The sequence below is a fragment of the Bombina bombina genome, chromosome 1 (genome assembly GCF_027579735.1).
Source record: "Bombina bombina isolate aBomBom1 chromosome 1, aBomBom1.pri, whole genome shotgun sequence".
Lineage (NCBI taxonomy): Eukaryota > Metazoa > Chordata > Amphibia > Anura > Bombinatoridae > Bombina > Bombina bombina.
Window position 1 is genome coordinate 881850537 of NC_069499.1, and position 21419 is coordinate 881871955.

Below are 21419 nucleotides of genomic sequence, written 5' to 3' on the forward strand. Positions count from 1 at the left end.
TCATGGCCCCAGTTGCGTTCTTTCCGTTTTATTCGATTTCAACTGGTCAACATAATTACGGTGGCCTATGTCAATCACCAAGACGGAACTCGCTGTTCTCTGGCGATGCTGGAAGTGTCTCATATCCTTTGATGGGCAGAGACATACGAGTGCCAAATATCAGCTATCCACATTCCAGGGGTGGAAAACTGGGAAGCAGATTTTCTGATCAGACAGACTCTGCATTTCGGGGAATGGTCGTTACACCAAGAGATGTTTTGCTAGATCACCCACAGGTGGGGGTGCACGGAGATAAATCTGTTGGCTTCTTGTCTCAATGCCAAACTACAGAGATATGAATTGAGATCAAGAGATCCTCAGGCGTAGTTGGTGGACGCATTAGCAGTTCCCTGGCATTTCTAGTGTATTTTTTTCCTCCAATAGTTCTGCTACCTCAAGTAATAGTTTGAAACAGGAGGGAATTTCTGTGATTCTGTTTGCTTCTGTGTGGCCAAGCAGTGCTTGGTATGCAGACCTAGTGAGAATGTCGTCTGCTCCCCTATGCATGGCGGCTGCCTCAGAGGCCGGACCTTCTGGCTCAAGGTCCGTTTTTCTATCAAAACCTAGATTCTCTGAGGCTGATGCATGGAGTTTTAATGCATTGTCTTGTCCCAGAGAGGATTCTCTGAGGAGATGATTGATACTCTGGGTCAGGAAAGAAAACCTGTTACCAGACATATTTCCCATAAGGTGTGGAGGGCTTATCTATCCTGGTGTGCGGAACAGGGGTTCCCTTGGAACAAAGTGAAAACTCCATTTATCCTTTTGTTTTTCAGGATAGTTTAGAAAAGGGCCTGTTGGCTAGTTCTCTTAAAAGTCAGATTTCTGCTCTTTCTATTTTGTTGCATAAAAGGTTGGCTCCTTTGCCAGATGTTCAGTCTTTTGTTCAAGCTATTGCTAGAATTAAACCTATTGCTCCTCCATGGAACCTTAATCTTGTTCTTAGAGTTCTTCAACAGGCTCCGTTTGAGCCTATGCATTTTTTTGATATGAAGTGCTAACTTTTTATCCACCTTATCTAGTGTTCCATTTAGATAAGGCTGTACTTCGGACAAAGGTGGGGTTTTTGCCTAAGGTTGTCTCAACTCACAATAGTAATTAGGAAATTGTTGTTCAGTCTCTTTGTCCCAATCCTTCTTCTTCTTTAAGGAGAGGTTGTTACACAATCTAGATAAGTTGTTAGAGCTTTAAAGTTCTTTCTTCATGCTAACAAGGATTTTTGTCTACCTTCCTTTGTTTATCCTGTATTCTGGTAGGTGCAAGGGTCAGAAAGCCACAGCTGTTACACTATACTTCTAGCTCAGAAGTTTGATTTGCTTGGCTTACATAGAAGCGGTATAAAATAGGCAAGAAGGTGACAGCAAAATGTTTATTAATTCAGTATTGACTGAGACAAAAACACAGGCAACATTTCAGGATCCTATCCCTTACTCATGTCATGCCTAACAAACAAACAATGCTCATTCATATACCCATATACCACTAGGTGGCACTAGAGAGAGGTTAACTCTTTCATCATACAGGCTCATTGTATTCACATTTGTATTTACAAGTAACCAATGGTATACAGAATACAAAAATTCATCTTTAGACTAAGGCAGAACAGTATAGCAGGATTATTGTACTAAGAACTCAAAAAAAAAATTTTCAACGTATTAGAATAATTTTACAAAAACACTGACAAATCCCACTCTTTATTCAATTATTTTGGTTCAAGAGTTCCCAATTCATATATACAAAAGGATTCCCTTTGCTTAAGCAAGAACTCCCTATAACCACCTCTGCTGGGTTTCTCTATATGGTCTATGACTAAAGGCTCAATATTTTATCACCCCCATACTGGCAAGAAATATGATATGAAAGTGTTTTTTTTTTACCTGTTTAACTACATATATTATATACATGGTTAAATGTCCATGTGGGGGTGTTTATATTGGCGAGTCCACGAAGAGTGCTAAGGACCGTATTATTGAACACAAAAGTAATATCCGTACAGGTAATTTGAAAGCCCTATTAGCCTATCATTTTTTTGAATACAGGTCATTCGATTAGTCAACTTAGACCATATAGAGAAACCCTGCAGAGGTGGTGATAGGGAGTTGTTGTTTAAGCAAAAGGAATCCTTTTGTATATACGAATTGGGAACTCTTGAACCAAAAGGATTGAATAAGGAGTGGGATTTGTCAGTGTTTTTTGTAAAATTATTCTTATACGTTGATTTTTTTTTTACTTAGTACAATAATCCTGTTATACTGTTCTTCTGCCTTTAGTCTAAAATTTAATTTCTTTCATGTAATTAGCAAGAGTCCATGAGCTAGTGACGTATGGGATATACAATCCTACCAGGAGGGGCAAAGTTTCCCAAACCTCAAAATGCCTATAAATACACCCCTCACCACACCCACAATACTTCTAGCTCAGAAGTTTGATTTGCTTGGCTTACATAGAAGCGGTATAAAATAGGCAAGAAGGTGACAGCAAAATGTTTATTAATTCAGTATTGACTGAGACAAAAACACAGGCAACATTTCAGGATCCTATCCCTTACTCATGTCATGCCTAACAAACAAACAATGCTCATTCATATACCCATATACCACTAGGTGGCACTAGAGAGAGGTTAACTCTTTCATCATACAGGTACATTGTATTCACATTTGTATTTACAAGTAACCAATGGTATACAGAATACAAAAATTCATCTTTAGACTAAGGCAGAACAGTATAGCAGGATTATTGTACTAAGAACTCAAAAAAAAATTTCAACGTATTAGAATAATTTTACAAAAACACTGACAAATCCCACTCTTTATTCAATTATTTTGGTTCAAGAGTTCCCAATTCATATATACAAAAGGATTCCCTTTGCTTAAGCAAGAACTCCCTATAACCACCTCTGCTGGGTTTCTCTATATGGTCTATGACTAAAGGCTCAATATTTTATCACCCCCATACTGGCAAGAAATATGATATGAAAGTGTTTTTTTTTTACCTGTTTAACTACATATATTATATACATGGTTAAATGTCCATGTGGGGGTGTTTATATTGGCGAGTCCACGAAGAGTGCTAAGGACCGTATTATTGAACACAAAAGTAATATCCGTACAGGTAATTTGAAAGCCCTATTAGCCTATCATTTTTTTGAATACAGGTCATTCGATTAGTCAACTTAGACCATATAGAGAAACCCTGCAGAGGTGGTGATAGGGAGTTGTTGTTTAAGCAAAAGGAATCCTTTTGTATATACGAATTGGGAACTCTTGAACCAAAAGGATTGAATAATTAGTGGGATTTGTCAGTGTTTTTTGTAAAATTATTCTTATACGTTGATTTTTTTTTTACTTAGTACAATAATCCTGTTATACTGTTCTTCTGCCTTTAGTCTAAAATTTAATTTCTTTCATGTAATTAGCAAGAGTCCATGAGCTAGTGACGTATGGGATATACAATCCTACCAGGAGGGGCAAAGTTTCCCAAACCTCAAAATGCCTATAAATACACCCCTCACCACACCCACAATTCAGTTTTACAAACTTTGCCTCCCTTGGAGGTGGTGAAGTAAGTTTGTGCTAGATTCTACGTTGATATGCGCTTCACAGCAGGCTGGAGCCCGGTTTTCCTCTCAGAGTGCAGTGAATGTCAGAGGGATGTGAAGAGAGTATTGCCTATTTGAATTCAATGGTCTCCTTCTACGGGATCTATTTCATAGGTTCTCTGTTATCGGTCGTAGAGATTCATCTCTTACCTCCCTTTTCAGATCGACGATATACTCTTATATACCATTACCTCTACTGATTCTCGTTTCAGTACTGGTTTGGCTATCTGCTATATGTAGATGAGTGTCCTGGGGTAAGTCTTATTTTTTGTGACACTCTAAGCTATGGTTGGGCAGTTTATACGTAAAGTTCTAAATATATGTCTTTAACTTATATTTGCCATGATTCAGGATAATCAGTATTCCTTCTTTCAGACTGTCAGTTTCATTATTTGGGAAAATGCATATGAATAAAATATTTTTTCTTACCTTAAAGAAATTTTCTAATTGACTTTTCTTCTGTTAAGTGTGATCAGTCCACGGGTCATCATTACTTCTGGGATATTACTCCTCCCCAACAGGAAGTGCAAGAGGATTCACCCAGCAGAGCTGCATATAGCTCCTCCCCTCTACGTCACTCCCAGTCATTCTCTTGCACCCAACGACTAGATAGGATGTGTGAGAGGACTATGGTGATTATATTTAGTTTTATATCTTCAATCAAAAGTTTGTTATTTTAAAATAGCACCGGAGTGTGTTATTACCTCTCTGGCAGAGTTTGAAGAAGAATCTACCAGAGTTTTACTATGATTTTAGCCGGAGTAGTTAAGATCATATTGCTGTTTCTCGGCCATCTGAGGAGAGGTACACTTCAGATCAGGGGACAGCGGGCAGATGAATCTGCATAGAGGTATGTAGCAGCTTTTATTTTCTGACAATGGAATTGATGAGAAAATCCTGCCATACCGATATAATGTCATGTATGTATACTTTACACTTCAGTATTCTGGGGAATGGTACTTCACTGGAATTACACTGTAAAAAGTACATAAAACTTTTTAATAACTAAGAAATTATGTTTAACGTTTTTGCTGGAATGTAAAATCGTTTTCATTTGCTGAGGTACTGAGTGAATAAATGTTTGGGCACTATTTTTCCACTTGGCAGTTGCTTGATCTTTTTTCTGACAGTTTCTGTTCTCTCTCACTGCTGTGTGTGAGGGGGAGGGGCCGTTTTTTGGCGCTTTTACTATGCATCAGAAATTTCAGTCAGCAGCTCATTGTATTTCCTGCATGATCCGGTTCATCTCTACAGAACTCAGGGGTCTTCAAAACTTGTTTTGAGGGAGGTAATTTCTCTCAGCAGAGCTGTGAGATTATAGTTGACTGAGATAAAAAACGTTTATTCTGTAATTTTTTTCTGCTTTCAGAATTAGTTGTCTTTTGCTAATGGGATCAAACCTTTGCTAAAGTTGTTTTGTTTACAAGGATTGAGGCTATAACTGTTTTCAGTTTATTAATTTTCAATTGTCATAAATCTTCTGTGCTTCTTAAAGGCACAGTACGTTTTTAATAATATTCTAATAGAATTGTATTCCAAGTTGCAAGTTTATTGCTAGTGTGTTAAACATGTCTGATTCAGAGGAAGATACCTGTGTCATTTGTTGCAATGCCAAAGTGGAGCCCAATAGAAATTTATGTACTAACTGTATTGATGCTACTTTAAATAAAAGTCAATCTGTACAAATTGAACAAATTTCACCAAACAACGAGGGGAGAGTTATGCCGACTAACTCGCCTCACGTGTCAGTACCTGCATCTCCCGCTCGGGAGGTGCGCGATATGGTAGCGCCCAGTACAGCTGGGCGGCCATTACAGATAACTTTACAAGATATGGCCACTGTTATGACTGAAGTTTTGGCTAAATTACCAGAACTAAGAGGCAAGCGTGATCACTCTGGGGTGAGAACAGAGTGCGCTGATAATATTAGGGCCATGTCAGACACTGCGTCACAGGTGGCAGAACATGAGGACAGAGAACTTCATTCTGTGGGTGACGGTTCTGATCCAAACAGACTGGATTCAGATATTTCAAATTTTAAATTTAAGCTGGAAAACCTCCGTGTATTACTAGGGGAGGTGTTAGCGGCTCTGAATGATTGTAACACAGTTGCAATACCAGAGAAAATGTGTAGGTTGGATAAATATTTTGCGGTACCGGCGAGTACTGATGTTTTTCCTATACCTAAGAGACTTACTGAAATTGTTACTAAGGAGTGGGATAGACCCGGTGTGCCGTTCTCACCCCCTCCGATATTTAGAAAAATGTTTCCAATAGACGCCACCACACGGGACTTATGGCAAACGGTCCCTAAGGTGGAGGGAGCAGTTTCTACTTTAGCTAAGCGTACCACTATCCCGGTGGAGGATAGCTGTGCTTTTTCAGATCCAATGGATAAAAAATTAGAGGGTTACCTTAAGAAAATGTTTGTTCAACAAGGTTTTATATTGCAACCCCTTGCATGCATTGCGCCGGTCACGGCTGCAGCGGCATTCTGGATTGAGTCTCTGGAAGAGAACATTAGTTCAGCTACTCTGGACGACATTACGGACAGGCTTAGAGTCCTTAAACTAGCTAATTCATTCATTTCGGAGGCCGTAGTACATTTAACTAAACTTACGGCTAAGAATTCAGGATTCGCCATTCAGGCACGCAGGGCGCTGTGGCTAAAATCCTGGTCATCTGATGTTACTTCTAAGTCTAAATTACTTAATATAGCTTTTAAAGGGCAGTCCTTATTTGGGCCTGGTTTGAAAGAAATTATCGCTGACATTACAGGAGGTAAAGGCCACGCCCTGCCTCAAGACAGGGCCAAACCTAAGGCCAAACAGTCTAATTTTCGTTCCTTTCGGAATTTCAAAACAGGAGCAGCATCAACTTCCTCTGCCCCAAAGCAAGAAGGATCTGTTGCTCGCTACAGACAAAACTGGAGACCTAACCAGTCTTGGAACAAGGGCAAGCAGGCCAGGAAACCTGCTGCTGCCCCTAAAACAGCATGAATTGAGGGCCCCCGATCCGGGATCGGATCTAGTGGGGGGCAGACTTTCTCTCTTCGCCCAGACTTGGGCAAGAGATGTCCAGGATCCCTGGGCGCTAGAGATAATATCTCAGGGATACCTTCTGGACTTCAAACACTCTCCTCCAAGAGAGAGATTTCATCTGTCAAGGTTGTCAACAATCCAGACAAAGAAAGAGGCGTTTCTACGCTGCGTACAAGTGCTCTTGTTAATGGGAGTAATCCATCCAGTTCCACGGTCGGAACAGGGACAAGGGTTTTACTCAAATCTGTTTGTGGTTCCCAAAAGAGAGGGAACTTTCAGACCAATCCTGGACTTAAAGATCCTAAACAAATTCCTAAGAGTTCCATCGTTCAAGATGGAGACTATTCGGACAATTTTACCTATGATCCAAGAGGGTCAGTACATCACCACAGTAGATTTAAAAGATGCTTACCTTCACATACCGATTCACAAAGATCATTACCGGTACCTAAGGTTTGCCTTCCTAGACAGGCATTACCAGTTTGTGGCTCTTCCATTCGGATTGGCTACAGCTCCAAGAATCTTCACAAAGGTTCTGAGTGCTCTTCTGGCGGTACTAAGACCGCGGGGAATCTCGGTAGCTCCATACCTAGACGACATTCTGATACAAGCTTCAAGCTTTCAAACTGCCAAGTTTCATACAGAGTTAGTACTGGCATTTCTAAGGTCACATGGATGGAAGGTGAACGAAAAGAAAAGTTCACTCGTTCCACTCACAAGAGTTCCCTTCCTGGGGACTCTTATAGATTCTGTAGAAATGAAGATTTACCTGACAGAGGACAGGCTAACAAGACTTCAAAGTGCTTGCCGCACCCTTCATTCCATTCAACACCCGTCAGTGGCTCAATGCATGGAGGTAATCGGCTTAATGGTAGCGGCAATGGACATAGTACCCTTTGCACGCTTACACCTCAGACCACTGCAACTGTGCATGCTAAGTCAGTGGAATGGGGATTACTCAGACTTGTCCCCTTCTCTGAATCTGGATCAAGAGACCAGAAATTCTCTTCTATGGTGGCTTTCTCGGCCACATCTGTCCAGGGGGATGCCATTCAGCAGACCAGACTGGACAATTGTAACAACAGACGCCAGCCTTCTAGGTTGGGGTGCCGTCTGGAATTCTCTGAAGGCTCAGGGACAATGGAGTCAGGAGGAGAGTCTCCTGCCAATAAACATTCTGGAATTGAGAGCAGTTCTCAATGCACTCCTGGCTTGGCCCCAGTTAACAACTCGGGGGTTCATCAGGTTTCAGTCGGACAACATCACGACTGTAGCTTACATCAACCATCAGGGAGGGACAAGAAGCTCCCTAGCAATGATGGAAGTATCGAAGATAATTCGCTGGGCAGAGTCTCACTCTTGCCACCTGTCAGCAATCCACATCCCGGGAGTGGAGAACTGGGAGGCGGATTTCTTAAGTCGTCAGACTTTTCATCCGGGGGAGTGGGAACTTCATCCGGAGGTCTTTGCCCAAATACTTCGACGTTGGGGCAAACCAGAGATAGATCTCATGGCGTCTCGACAGAACGCCAAGCTTCCTCGTTACGGGTCCAGATCCAGGGATCCAGGAGCAGTCCTGATAGATGCCCTGACAGCACCTTGGGACTTCAGGATGGCTTACGTGTTTCCACCCTTCCCGATGCTTCCTCGATTGATTGCCAGAATCAAACAGGAGAGAGCATCAGTGATTCTAATAGCACCTGCATGGCCACGCAGGACTTGGTATGCAGACCTGGTGGACATGTCATCCTGTCCACCTTGGTCTCTACCTCTGAAACAGGACCTTCTGATACAGGGTCCTTTCAAACATCAAAATCTAACTTCTCTGAAGCTGACTGCTTGGAAATTGAACGCTTGATTTTATCAAGACGTGGGTTTTCTGAGTCAGTTATTGATACCTTAATACAGGCTAGGAAGCCTGTTACCAGAAGGATTTACCATAAGATATGGCGTAAATACCTATATTGGTGTGAATCCAAAGGTTACTCTTGGAGTAAGGTTAGGATTCCTAGGATATTGTCTTTTCTACAAGAAGGTTTAGAAAAGGGTTTATCTGCTAGTTCATTAAAGGGACAGATCTCAGCTCTGTCCATTCTGTTACACAAACGTCTGTCAGAAGTTCCTGACGTCCAGGCTTTTTGTCAGGCTTTGGCCAGGATTAAGCCTGTGTTTAAAACTGTTGCTCCACCATGGAGTTTAAACCTTGTTCTTAATGTTTTACAGGGCGTTCCGTTTGAACCCCTTCATTCCATTGATATAAAGTTGTTATCTTGGAAAGTTCTATTTTTAATGGCTATTTCCTCGGCTCGAAGAGTCTCTGAATTATCAGCCTTACATTGTGATTCTCCTTATTTGATTTTTCATTCGGATAAGGTAGTTCTGCGTACTAAACCTGGGTTCTTACCTAAGGTAGTCACTAACAGGAATATCAATCAAGAGATTGTTGTTCCTTCTTTGTGCCCAAATCCTTCTTCGAAGAAGGAACGTCTACTGCACAACCTGGATGTAGTCCGTGCCCTAAAATTTTACTTACAGGCAACTAAGGAATTTCGACAAACGTCTTCTCTGTTTGTCGTTTACTCTGGTCAGAGGAGAGGTCAAAAGGCTTCTGCTACCTCTCTTTCTTTTTGGCTTCGTAGCATAATTCGTTTAGCTTATGAGACTGCTGGACAGCAGCCTCCTGAAAGAATTACAGCTCATTCTACTAGAGCTGTGGCTTCCACTTGGGCCTTTAAGAATGAGGCCTCTGTTGAGCAGATTTGCAAGGCTGCAACTTGGTCTTCGCTTCATACTTTTTCCAAATTTTACAAATTTGACACTTTTGCTTCCTCTGAGGCTATTTTTGGGAGAAAGGTTCTTCAGGCAGTGGTTCCTTCTGTATAAAGAGCCTGCCTATCCCTCCCGTCATCCGTGTACTTTTGCTTTGGTATTGGTATCCCAGAAGTAATGATGACCCGTGGACTGATCACACTTAACAGAAGAAAACATAATTTATGCTTACCTGATAAATTCCTTTCTTCTGTAGTGTGATCAGTCCACGGCCCGCCCTGTTTTTAAGGCAGGTAAATATTTTTTAAGTTATACTCCAGTCACCACTACACCCTTGGCTTCTCCTTTCTCGTTGGTCCTTGGTCGAATGACTGGGAGTGACGTAGAGGGGAGGAGCTATATGCAGCTCTGCTGGGTGAATCCTCTTGCACTTCCTGTTGGGGAGGAGTAATATCCCAGAAGTAATGATGACCCGTGGACTGATCACACTACAGAAGAAAGGAATTTATCAGGTAAGCATAAATTATGTTTTTTCCTTGCGTGCTGTTAGGCTCGCGGGGGCAGAAAATGCTTCAATTTATTGCGTCATTCTTGGCGCGAACTTTTTTGGCGCAAAATTTTGTCATTTCCGGCGCCATAGTTGACGCCGGAAGTTTACACGTAGTTGCGTCATTTTTGACGCATGTGTGTTACAGACTTTTTTTTTTTTTGCGCCAAAAAGTGTGGGCGTCATACTTGGCGCCAAAAAAATGTGGGCGTCATACTTGGCGCCAAAAAATGTGGGCGCCATACTTGGCGCCACTTTTTTTCACATTATTTAAGTCTCACTTTTTTGTTGCTTCTGGTTGCTAGAGGCTTGTTTGTTTTGCATTTTTCCCCACTCCTGAAACTGTCATCTAAGGAATTTGATAATTTTGCTTTATATGTTGTTTTTTTCTATTACGTATTGCAAGATTTTCCATAAATTATTCCTGGATCAGAACATACTGAGGGATTCCTGTTGACTAAGAAGTCCTACCAAAGCTAAGTTCATTTATTTTAAATGTTATGAATCTTTATCTTTAGCTATGGTTTGTAATAAGTTATCATGATAAACTTTTACATGCAGAATCCATTAGTATTTATGCTTTATGTATTGCTTTTCTTTTTACATCTTATGTACAAGATATACTTAGAAAATGTATAAGAATATTTTTCTGATTCTAGGTTAAGGCTTTGTCTGACTTTGCGCCTTCTATTAAAAAAATTTTAGGTCTTTTTCAAACTTCTTTTTGATGAAGTTTCAAATGACCAACAACATATTGAATTATCCTTTTCTGATTATGTTTTTTCTCTTTCAGAACTTTTTTTCATCAGATATTGACACTAACAAATCTACTTTTTTATTTTTTATTAGAGTACATTTGTTTTTTGTTGAAAAGGTGTTGATTATTTTGGATATTGAGGTAACTAGTTCTTTTTCAAAACTAGCTAACATTTTATTTCTGCTTATTTTATCTTCTGTGTCTTCAGAGGTTTTTTTCCATTCCTTCATACTAGGGAATGTAATAGGCTGACAATTTTCTTCAAAGGTTTTAAATTATATTCTTTGCCAGCAGTTAAATTCAATTTTGAGGGTTCTGCAATTTAATGGGGCTATCTCTACTCCTGCTAAATTATGTTATTGTTTCTATAGCAAAATAGTATTTATTTTCTTTTTAAATGGTTGTATCCTATTTAAGGAAAATTTTTTATTTTCAGGTACTTTTCTTGGACCTGTAATTTATTTGGATGATGTTGCTTTTGCTCCATTTTTTCTGTTTACTTTAAAGATCAAGTATCAGATTATGTATTATTTAGCATTGTTAAGGGACAAAGTCTACTGCTCATTTGAGGTTCAGACTGGGTGCTGTTGCATTTGTCTTGTTGTCTTGCATTTTTGTTTATGCAAGTCCGGTGTGTTCTGGTCCCTTAACTGGATTAACGTGCTAATAATTTTATTTGTTTCTTCATTTTTATTGAATATTTTCACAAATGAGGTTTAATCTATGTCTTTAGCTGTTTTTAGCTAGAAGAAATTTTGTGATTTCTAAAAAATCCTTATTTCTTTTTTTCCAAGATAATCAATTATTTGATTCATATTGGATTCAATTGTTACTCTGGGCTTCAAGATTAAGTTCTTAGACTAAAACTTTAAGCTTATTTTAGTTTGGTTGTTCTTACTAAAGAACAAAATTCTAAATTCTTACCCAAGTAACATGTTTTTATTTAGAAGTTTTTTTGGTTCTATTCGGTCCAAAATTCTTAGATTTTAGGTACAAAATAAAATTTGAAGTAAAACCGTCTGTGAGAAGTCTTTTTTCTCTCTATTATATTCCAGCTATTCCAGTAAGGCTAACACTTTCCTTAATGTGTTTCAGTCCCATATATTTTGGGTAATGTTGAAGTGCGGTTGATCACCTGTTGAGGATCAAGCGCTGCTCAGATCTGGAATCTTCTGGGGTATTTATTCCAGTTCCATTTTTAGGATCTGGGTTTTGGGGTTTTATTCAAACTATTCATTGTTCCAAAGATAGAAATCTTTTTATATATAAATGTACCATCTTTTAGATTGGTATTTATATGGTCTATTCTGACTTTTTTTGGTCAGTGATAGCATTATTTGTTTTCATTAGATACAATAGATGCATATCTTCATTTCTGTTTTCATTCAGAATATTTTTTATTTTCTGAGACTACGGAATCTCATATGATTAAATTTTGTTTTTTCAAGACATGGTTAGAGGATCTTTTTATCAAAAGCTCTTGATTCCTCACACAAGGGTCACCTTTTTTAGGTTTCCAGATAGATTGTGTCACTGTCTTTGTCTCTAACAGATAAGTGATTTTTTTTTTTTCTTATTGGGTTCCGTCTGACGGTACCTTCAGTCTCTATTATTTCCTTCAGTTGCTATATATGCATGGAAATTTAGGTCTTATGGCTGCAGCATTGGATTCATTTTCCTTTGCTCATTTTCATAGAAAACCTTTCCAGTTTTTTATGCTGCATAATGGTGCAGGGATTCTAGGATTTCACTTTTTAAATCTTCAAATTCTATGTTTATCTATCTTTCATTAGGTGGTTAAGATCACCATCATTTAGTTCTACAGGTCTCTTCGATTCTTTCAACCTGGACCATGATCTCTATAGATGCGAGTCTTTTAGGTTGGGAGGCTGTCTGAGGTTCTCTGTCAGCACAAGGGGTTTGGAAATCTCAGGAGGCGAGATTACCATTTGATATTTTGGAACTCCGTGCATTCCCAGAGTTCTTCAGTTGTTTTCTTTTGAAGAAGAGACGTTTATTGTTTTTTTCAGACATTATCACATCTGTGGTGTATGTCAATCATCAGGGTGTGACTATCAGTCTTTAGACTGTGACAAAGTATCTCGGAAATTTGCTTGGGATAAATCCAGCTCCTATCTAAATTCTGGGGTCCTTTTCCCAGGTATAGACGTTTGGGAAGCGGATTATCTCTGTTAATCAAGCTTTACATCCAGGAGAATGGTCTTTACCCAGATATGTTTTTCAATTTTCCAGATGTGAGGGCTTCCAGAAATAGATCTGTTGGCCTCTCGTCTTAACAAGGAATTTCCCAGGGGCCTATTTCAGGTCCGGGGATCCTCAGGCGGAAGTAGCGTATGCATTGACACTTCCTTGGAATTATCATTCTGTCTATATCTTCCGCCTCTAGTTCTTCAAAAATACTAATGGAGCGTTCGTTTGTACTGCTGGTGGTTCCAGCATGGCCTCACAGGTTTTGGTATGCGGATCTCATTTGGATGGCCAGTTGCCAACCTTGGACATTTCCGTTAAGACCAGACCTTTTATCTCAAGGCCCATTTTTCCATCAGGATCTCAAATCATTTAATTTGAAGATATGGAGATTGAACGTTTGATTCTTAGTCATAGAGGTTTCTCTGACTCAGTGATTAATACTATGTTACAGGTTTGTAAATCTGTCTCTAGAAAGATTTATTATCGAGTTTGGAAGACTTTCATTTCTTGGTGTTCTTCTCATAAATTCTTTTGGCATTCTTTTAGAATTCCTAGAATTTTACAATTTTTCAGGTTGGTTTTGTCTGCAAGTTATTTGAAAGGACAAATCTCTACTCTTTCTGTTCTTTTTCACAGAAAGATTGCTATTCATTCTGATATTCATTGTTTTGTACAGGCTTTGGTTTGTATCAAGCCTGTCATTAAGTCAATATCTCCTCCTTGGAGTCTCAATTTGGTACTGAGGGTTTTACAGGCTCCTCCGTTTGAACCTTTGCGTTCTCTGGACATTAAAATTACTTTCTTGGAAAGTATTGTTCCTTTTGGTTATCTCTTCTGCTAGAAGAGTTTCTGAGTTTTCTGCTCTTTCTTGTGGATCTCCTTTTCTGATTTTTCATCAGGGTAAGGCAGTGTTCCTTCCTGTTATTCATTATTTTGTTCAGGCTTTGGTTCTTATCAAACCTGTCATTAAGCAAATTTCTCCTCCTTGGAGTTTTAATTTGGTTCTAAAGGCTTTACAGGCTCTTCTATTTGAGCATATGTTTTCTTTAGACATTATTTACTTTCATGGAAAGTATTGTTCTTTTTAGACATCTCTTCAGCTAGAACAATTTTGAATTATCTGTTCTTTCTTGTGAGTCTCCTTTTTCTGATTTTTTCATCAGGATAAGGTGGTTTTTGCTATCCTCATTTCAATTTTTACCTAAAGTTGTGATTTCTATCAACATTAGGGAGGAATTATTGTCTTTTACTAAGACTTCTTTGGTAAGATTCTTACATTCTTTGGATATGGTAAGAGTTTTGAAATCTTATGTTGAAGCTATTCAGATTTCAGATAGTCTTCTAGTCTATTTGTTATCTTTTCTGGTGTTAGGAAGGTCAAAAGGCTTCTGCCATTTATTTGGCATCTTGCTTAAACTTTTGATTCATCATGCTTATTTGGAGTCGGGTGGATTCCCGCCTCGGAGGATTATGGCTCATTCTACTAGGTAAGTTTCTACTTCCTGGGCTTTTTAAGAATGAAGCTTCTGTTGATCAGATTGCAATGACTTGGTCTTCTTTGCATACTTTTACTATGTTCTACCATTTTGATGTTTTCTCTTCTTTAGAAGCAGTTTTGGTAGAATGGTACTTCAGGCAGCTGTTTCAGTTTGATTCTTCTGCTTATATTTTCAGTTTTTTTCATTATAAAAATTGAAACTTTTTTGATTTGGGTAGTGGATTAATTTTTCAGCGGAATTAGCTGTCTTTATTTTATCCCTCCCTCTCTAGTGACTCTTGCGTGGAAGTTCCACATCTTGGGTATTTATTATCCCATACGTCACTAGCTCATGGACTCTTGCTAATTACATGAAAGAAAACATAATTTATGTAAGAACTTACCTGATAAATTCATTTCTTTCATATTAGCAAGAGTCCATGAGGGCCACCCTTTTTTGTGGTGGTTATGATTTTTTGTATAAAGCACAATTATTCCAATTCCTTATTTCTTTCATGTAATTAGCAAGAGTCCATGAGCTAGTGACGTATGGGATATACATTCCTACCAGGAGGGGCAAAGTTTCCCAAACCTCAAAATGCCTATAAATACACCCCTCACCACACCCACAATTCAGTTTTACAAACTTTGCCTCTGATGGAGGTGGTGAAGTAAGTTTGTGCTAGATTCTACGTTGATATGCGCTCCGCAGCAAGTTGGAGCCCGGTTTTCCTCTCAGCGTGCAGTGAATGTCAGAGGGATGTGAAGAGAGTATTGCCTATTTGAATGCAGTGATCTCCTTCTACGGGGTCTATTTCATAGGTTCTCTGTTATCGGTCGTAGAGATTCATCTCTTACCTCCCTTTTCAGATCGACGATATACTCTTATATATACCATTACCTCTGCTGATTCTCGTTTCAGTACTGGTTTGGCTTTCTACAAACATGTAGATGAGTGTCCTGGGGTAAGTAAATCTTATTTTCTGTGACACTCTAAGCTATGGTTGGGCACTTTGTTTATAAAGTTCTAAATATATGTATTCAAACATTTATTTGCCTTGACTCAGAATGTTCAACTTTCCTTATTTTTCAGACAGTCAGTTTCATATTTGGGATAATGCATTTGAATTAATCTTTTTTTTTTTTACCTTCAAAAATTTGACTCTTTTTTCCCTGTGGGCTGTTAGGCTCGCGGGGGCTGAAAATGCTTCATTTTATTGCGTCATTCTTGGCGCGGACTTTTTTGGCGCAAAAATTCTTTTCCGTTTCCGGCGTCATACGTGTCGCCGGAAGTTGCGTCATTTTTTTGACGTTATTTTGCACCAAAGATGTCGGCGTTCCGGATGTGGCGTCATTTTTGGCGCCAAAAGCATTTAGGTGCCAAATAATGTGGGCGTCTGATTTGGCGCTAAAAAATATGGGCGTCGCTTTTGTCTCCACATTATTTAAGTCTCATTTTTTATTGCTTCTGGTTGCTAGAAGCTTGTTCTTTGGCATTCTTTCCCATTCCTGAAACTGTCATTTAAGGAATTTGATCAATTTTGCTTTATATGTTGTTTTTTCTCTTACATATTCCAAGATGTCTCACGTTGCATCTGAGTCAGAAGATACTACAGGAAAATCGCTGTCTAGTGCTGGATCTACCAAAGCTAAGTGTATCTGCTGTAAACTTTTGGTAGCTATTCTTCCGGCTGTTGTTTGTATTGATTGTCATGACAAACTTGTTAATGCAGATAATATTTCCTTTAGTAAAGTACCATTGCCTGTTGCAGTTCCTTCAACATCTAAGGTGCAGAATGTTCCTGATAACATAAGAGATTTTGTTTCTGAATCCATAAAGAAGGCTATGTCTGTTATTTCTCCTTCTAGTAAACGTAAAAAATCTTTTAAAACTTCTCTCCCTACAGATGAATTTTTAAATGAACATCATCATTCTGATTCTGATGACTCTTCTGGTTCAGAGGATTCTGTCTCAGAGGTTGATGCTGATAAATCTTCATATTTATTTAAAATGGAATTTATTCGTTCTTTACTTAAAGAAGTACTAATTGCTTTAGAAATAGAGGATTCTGGTCCTCTTGATACTAATTCTAAACGTTTGGATAAGGTATTTAAAGCTCCTGTGGTTATTCCAGAAGTTTTTCCTGTTCCTAATGCTATTTCTGCAGTAATTTCCAAAGAATGGGATAAATTGGGTAATTCATTTACTCCTTCTAAACGTTTTAAGCAATTATATCCTGTACCGTCTGACAGATTAGAATTTTGGGACAAAATCCCTAAAGTTGATGGGGCTATTTCTACCCTTGCTAAACGTACTTCTATTCCTACGTCAGATGGTACTTCGTTTAAGGATCCTTTAGATAGGAAAATTGAATCCTTTCTAAGAAAAGCTTATCTGTGTTCAGGTAATCTTCTTAGACCTGCTATATCTTTGGCTGATGTTGCTGCAGCTTCAACTTTTTGGTTGGAAACTTTAGCGCAACAAGTAACACATCATGATTCTCATGATATTATTATTCTTCTTCAGCATGCTAATAATTTTATCTGTGATGCCATTTTTGATATTATCAGAGTTGATGTCAGGTTTATGTCTCTAGCTATTATAGCTAGAAGAGCTTTATGGCTTAAAACTTGGAATGCTGATATGGCTTCTAAATCAACTCTACTTTCTATTTCTTTCCAGGGTAACAAATTATTTGGTTCTCAGTTGGATTCTATTATTTCAACTGTTACTGGTGGGAAAGGAACTTTTTTACCACAGGATAAAAAATCTAAAGGTAAAAACAGGGCTAATAATCGTTTTCGTTCCTTTCGTTTCAACAAAGAACAAAAGCCTGATCCTTCATCCTCAGGAGCAGTTTCAGTTTGGAAACCATCTCCAGTCTGGAATAAATCCAAGCCAGCTAGAAAGGCAAAGCCTGCTTCTAAGTCCACATGAAGGTGAGGCCCTCATTCCAGCTCAGCTGGTAGGGGGCAGGTTACGTTTTTTCAAGGAAATTTGGATCAATTCTGTTCACAATCTTTGGATTCAGAACATTGTTTCAGAAGGGTACAGAATTGGTTTCAAGATGAGACCTCCTGCAAAGAGATTTTTTCTTTCCCGTGTCCCAGTAAATCCAGTAAAAGCTCAAGCATTTCTGAATTGTGTTTCAGATCTAGAGTTGACTGGAGTAATTATGCCAGTTCCAGTTCCGGAACAGGGGATGGGGTTTTATTCAAATCTCTTCATTGTACCAAAGAAGGAGAATTCCTTCAGACCAGTTCTGGATCTAAAAATATTGAATCGTTATGTAAGGATACCAACGTTCAAGATGGTAACTGTAAGGACTATCTTGCCTTTTGTTCAGCAAGGGAATTATATGTCCACAATAGATTTACAGGATGCATATCTGCATATTCCGATTCATCCAGATCATTACCAGTTCCTGAGATTCTCTTTTCTGGACAAGCATTACCAGTTTGTGGCTCTGCCGTTTGGCCTAGCTACAGCTCCAAGAATTTTTACAAAGGTTCTCGGTGCCCTTCTGTCTGTAATCAGAGAACAGGGTATTGTGGTATTTCCTTATTTGGACGATATCTTGGTACTTGCTCAGTCTTTACATTTAGCAGAATCTCATACGAATCGACTTGTGTTGTTTCTTCAAGATCATGGTTGGAGGATCAATTTACCAAAAAGTTCATTGATTCCTCAGACAAGGGTAACCTTTCTGGGTTTCCAGATGGATTCAGTGTCCATGACTCTGTCTTTAACAGACAAGAGACGTCTAAAATTGATTGCAGCTTGTCGAAACCTTCAGTCACAATCATTCCCTTCGGTAGCCTTATGCATGGAAATTCTAGGTCTTATGACTGCTGCATCGGACGCGATCCCCTTTGCTCGTTTTCACATGCGACCTCTTCAGCTCTGTATGCTGAATCAATGGTGCAAGGATTACACAAAGATATCTCAATTAATATCTTTAAAACCGATTGTTCGACACTCTCTAACATGGTGGACAGATCACCATCGTTTAATTCAGGGGGCTTCTTTTGTGCTTCCGACCTGGACTGTAATTTCAACAGATGCAAGTCTCACAGGTTGGGGAGCTGTGTGGGGATCTCTGACGGCACAAGGAGTTTGGGAATCTCAGGAGGTGAGATTACCGATCAATATTTTGGAACTCCGTGCAATTTTCAGAGCTCTTCAATTTTGGCCTCTTCTGAAGAGAGAATCGTTCATTTGTTTTCAGACAGACAATGTCACAACTGTGGCATACATCAATCATCAAGGAGGGACTCACAGTCCTCTGGCTATGAAAGAAGTATCTCGAATTTTGGTTTGGGCGGAATCCAGCTCCTGTCTAATCTCTGCGGTTCATATCCCAGGTATAGACAATTGGGAAGCGGATTATCTCAGTCGCCAAACGTTGCATCCGGGCGAATGGTCTCTTCACCCAGAGGTATTTCTTCAGATTGTTCAAATGTGGGAACTTCCAGAAATAGATCTGATGGCGTCCCATCTAAACAAGAAACTTCCCAGGTATCTGTCCAGATCCCGGGATCCTCAGGCGGAGGCAGTGGATGCATTATCACTTCCTTGGAAGTATCATCCTGCCTATATCTTTCCGCCTCTAGTTCTTCTTCCAAGTGTAATCTCCAAGATTCTGAAAGAATGCTCGTTTGTTCTGCTGGTAGCTCCGGCATGGCCTCACAGGTTTTGGTATGCGGATCTTGTCCGGATGGCCTCTTGCCAACCGTGGACTCTTCCGTTAAGACCAGACCTTCTGTCACTTTTTTCCATCAGGATCTGAAATCCTTAAATTTAAAGGTATGGAGATTGAACGCTTGATTCTTGGTCAAAGAGGTTTCTCTGACTCTGTGATTAATACTATGTTACAGGCTCGTAAATCTGTATCTAGAGAGATATATTATAGAGTCTGGAAGACTTATATTTCTTGGTGTCTTTCTCATCATTTTTCTTGGCATTCTTTTAGAATACCGAGAATATTACAGTTTCTTCAGGATGGTTTAGATAAGGGTTTGTCCGCAAGTTCCTTGAAAGGACAAATCTCTGCTCTTTCTGTTCTTTTTCACAGAAAGATTGCTATTCTTCCTGATATTCATTGTTTTGTACAAGCTCTGGTTCGTATAAAACCTGTCATTAAGTCAATTTCTCCTCCTTGGAGTTTGAATTTGGTTCTGGGGGCTCTTCAAGCTCCTCCATTTGAACCTATGCATTCATTGGACATTAAATTACTTTCTTGGAAAGTTTTGTTCCTTTTGGCCATCTCTTCTGCCAGAAGAGTTTCTGAATTATCTGCTCTTTCTTGTGAGTCTCCTTTTCTGATTTTTCATCAGGATAAGGCGGTGTTGCGAACTTCTTTTGAATTTTTACCTAAAGTTGTGAATTCCAACAACATTAGTAGAGAAATTGTGGTTCCTTCATTATGTCCTAATCCTAAGAATTCTAAGGAGAAATCGTTGCATTCTTTGGATGTTGTTAGAGCTTTGAAATATTATGTTGAAGCTACTAAATCTTTTTGAAAGACTTCTAGTCTATTTGTCATATTTTCCGGTTCTAGAAAAGGCCAGAAAGCTTCTGCCATTTCTTTGGCATCTTGGTTGAAATCTTTAATTCATCTTGCCTATGTTGAGTCGGGTAAAACTCCGCCTCAGAGGATTACAGCTCATTCTACTAGGTCAGTTTCTACTTCCTGGGCGTTTAGGAATGAAGCTTCGGTTGATCAGATTTGCAAAGCAGCAACTTGGTCCTCTTTGCATACTTTTACTAAATTCTACCATTTTGATGTATTTTCTTCTTCTGAAGCAGTTTTTGGTAGAAAAGTACTTCAGGCAGCGGTTTCAGTTTGAATCTTCTGCTTATGTTTTTCATTAAACTTTATTTTGGGTGTGGATTATTTTCAGCAGGAATTGGCTGTCTTTATTTTATCCCTCCCTCTCTAGTGACTCTTGTGTGGAAAGATCCACATCTTGGGTAATCATTATCCCATACGTCACTAGCTCATGGACTCTTGCTAATTACATGAAAGAAAACATAATTTATGTAAGAACTTACCTGATAAATTCATTTCTTTCATATTAGCAAGAGTCCATGAGGCCCGCCCTTTTTTGTGGTGGTTATGCTTTTTTTGTATAAAGCACAATTATTCCAATTCCTTATTTTATATGCTTTCGCACTTTTTTCTTATCACCCCACTTCTTGGCTATTCGTTAAACTGAATTGTGGGTGTGGTGAGGGGTGTATTTATAGGCATTTTGAGGTTTGGGAAACTTTGCCCCTCCTGGTAGGAATGTATATCCCATACGTCACTAGCTCATGGACTCTTGCTAATATGAAAGAAATTAATTTATCAGGTAAGTTCTTACATAAATTATGTTTTTTTTTATGCTTTCGTACCTTTTTTATCACCCCACTTCTTGACTATTCGTTAAACTGAATTGTGGGTGTGGTGAGGGGTGTATTTATAGGCATTTTGAGGTTTGGGAAACTTTGCCCCTCCTGGTAGGAATGTATATCCCATACGTCACTAGCTCATGGACTCTTGCTAATATGAAAGAAATGAATTTATCAGGTAAGTTCTTACATAAATTATGTTTTTTGTATTCTGTATACCATTGGTTACTTGTAAATACAAATGTGAATACAATGTACCTGTATGATGAAAGAGTTAACCTCTCTAGTGCCACCTAGTGGTATATGGATATATAAATGAGCATTGTTTGTTTGTCAGGCATGGCATGATTAAGGGATAGGATCCCGAAACGTCGCCTGTCTGTTTTGTCTCAGTCAATACTGAATAAATAAACATTTTGCTGTCACGTTTTTTGCCTATTTTATATATATATTTATTGGGGTCCCGGGTGCGGTGACCCCTAGGTGACGTGCAAATAGCTGCCTTGGGTGCTGGAACATTATTTTTTTGTTTTTACATAGAAGCGAGGCAGCAGCCTCCATCAAGGATTACGGCACATTCTACTTG

The 21419-nt window shown here is 39.0% G+C and overlaps 1 protein-coding gene across 1 annotated transcript in view; it reads left to right on the forward strand.

Moving 5' to 3' along the window:
* RPGRIP1L (RPGRIP1 like) overlaps positions 1-21419 on the forward strand; it is a 440055-nt gene that overhangs the window by 96312 nt on the left and 322324 nt on the right. Inside the window, exon 8 of the mRNA XM_053715755.1 lies at positions 1296-1374. Within this exon, the coding sequence (XP_053571730.1) occupies positions 1296-1374 (79 nt within the window). The remainder of the gene's footprint in view (positions 1-1295; positions 1375-21419) is intronic.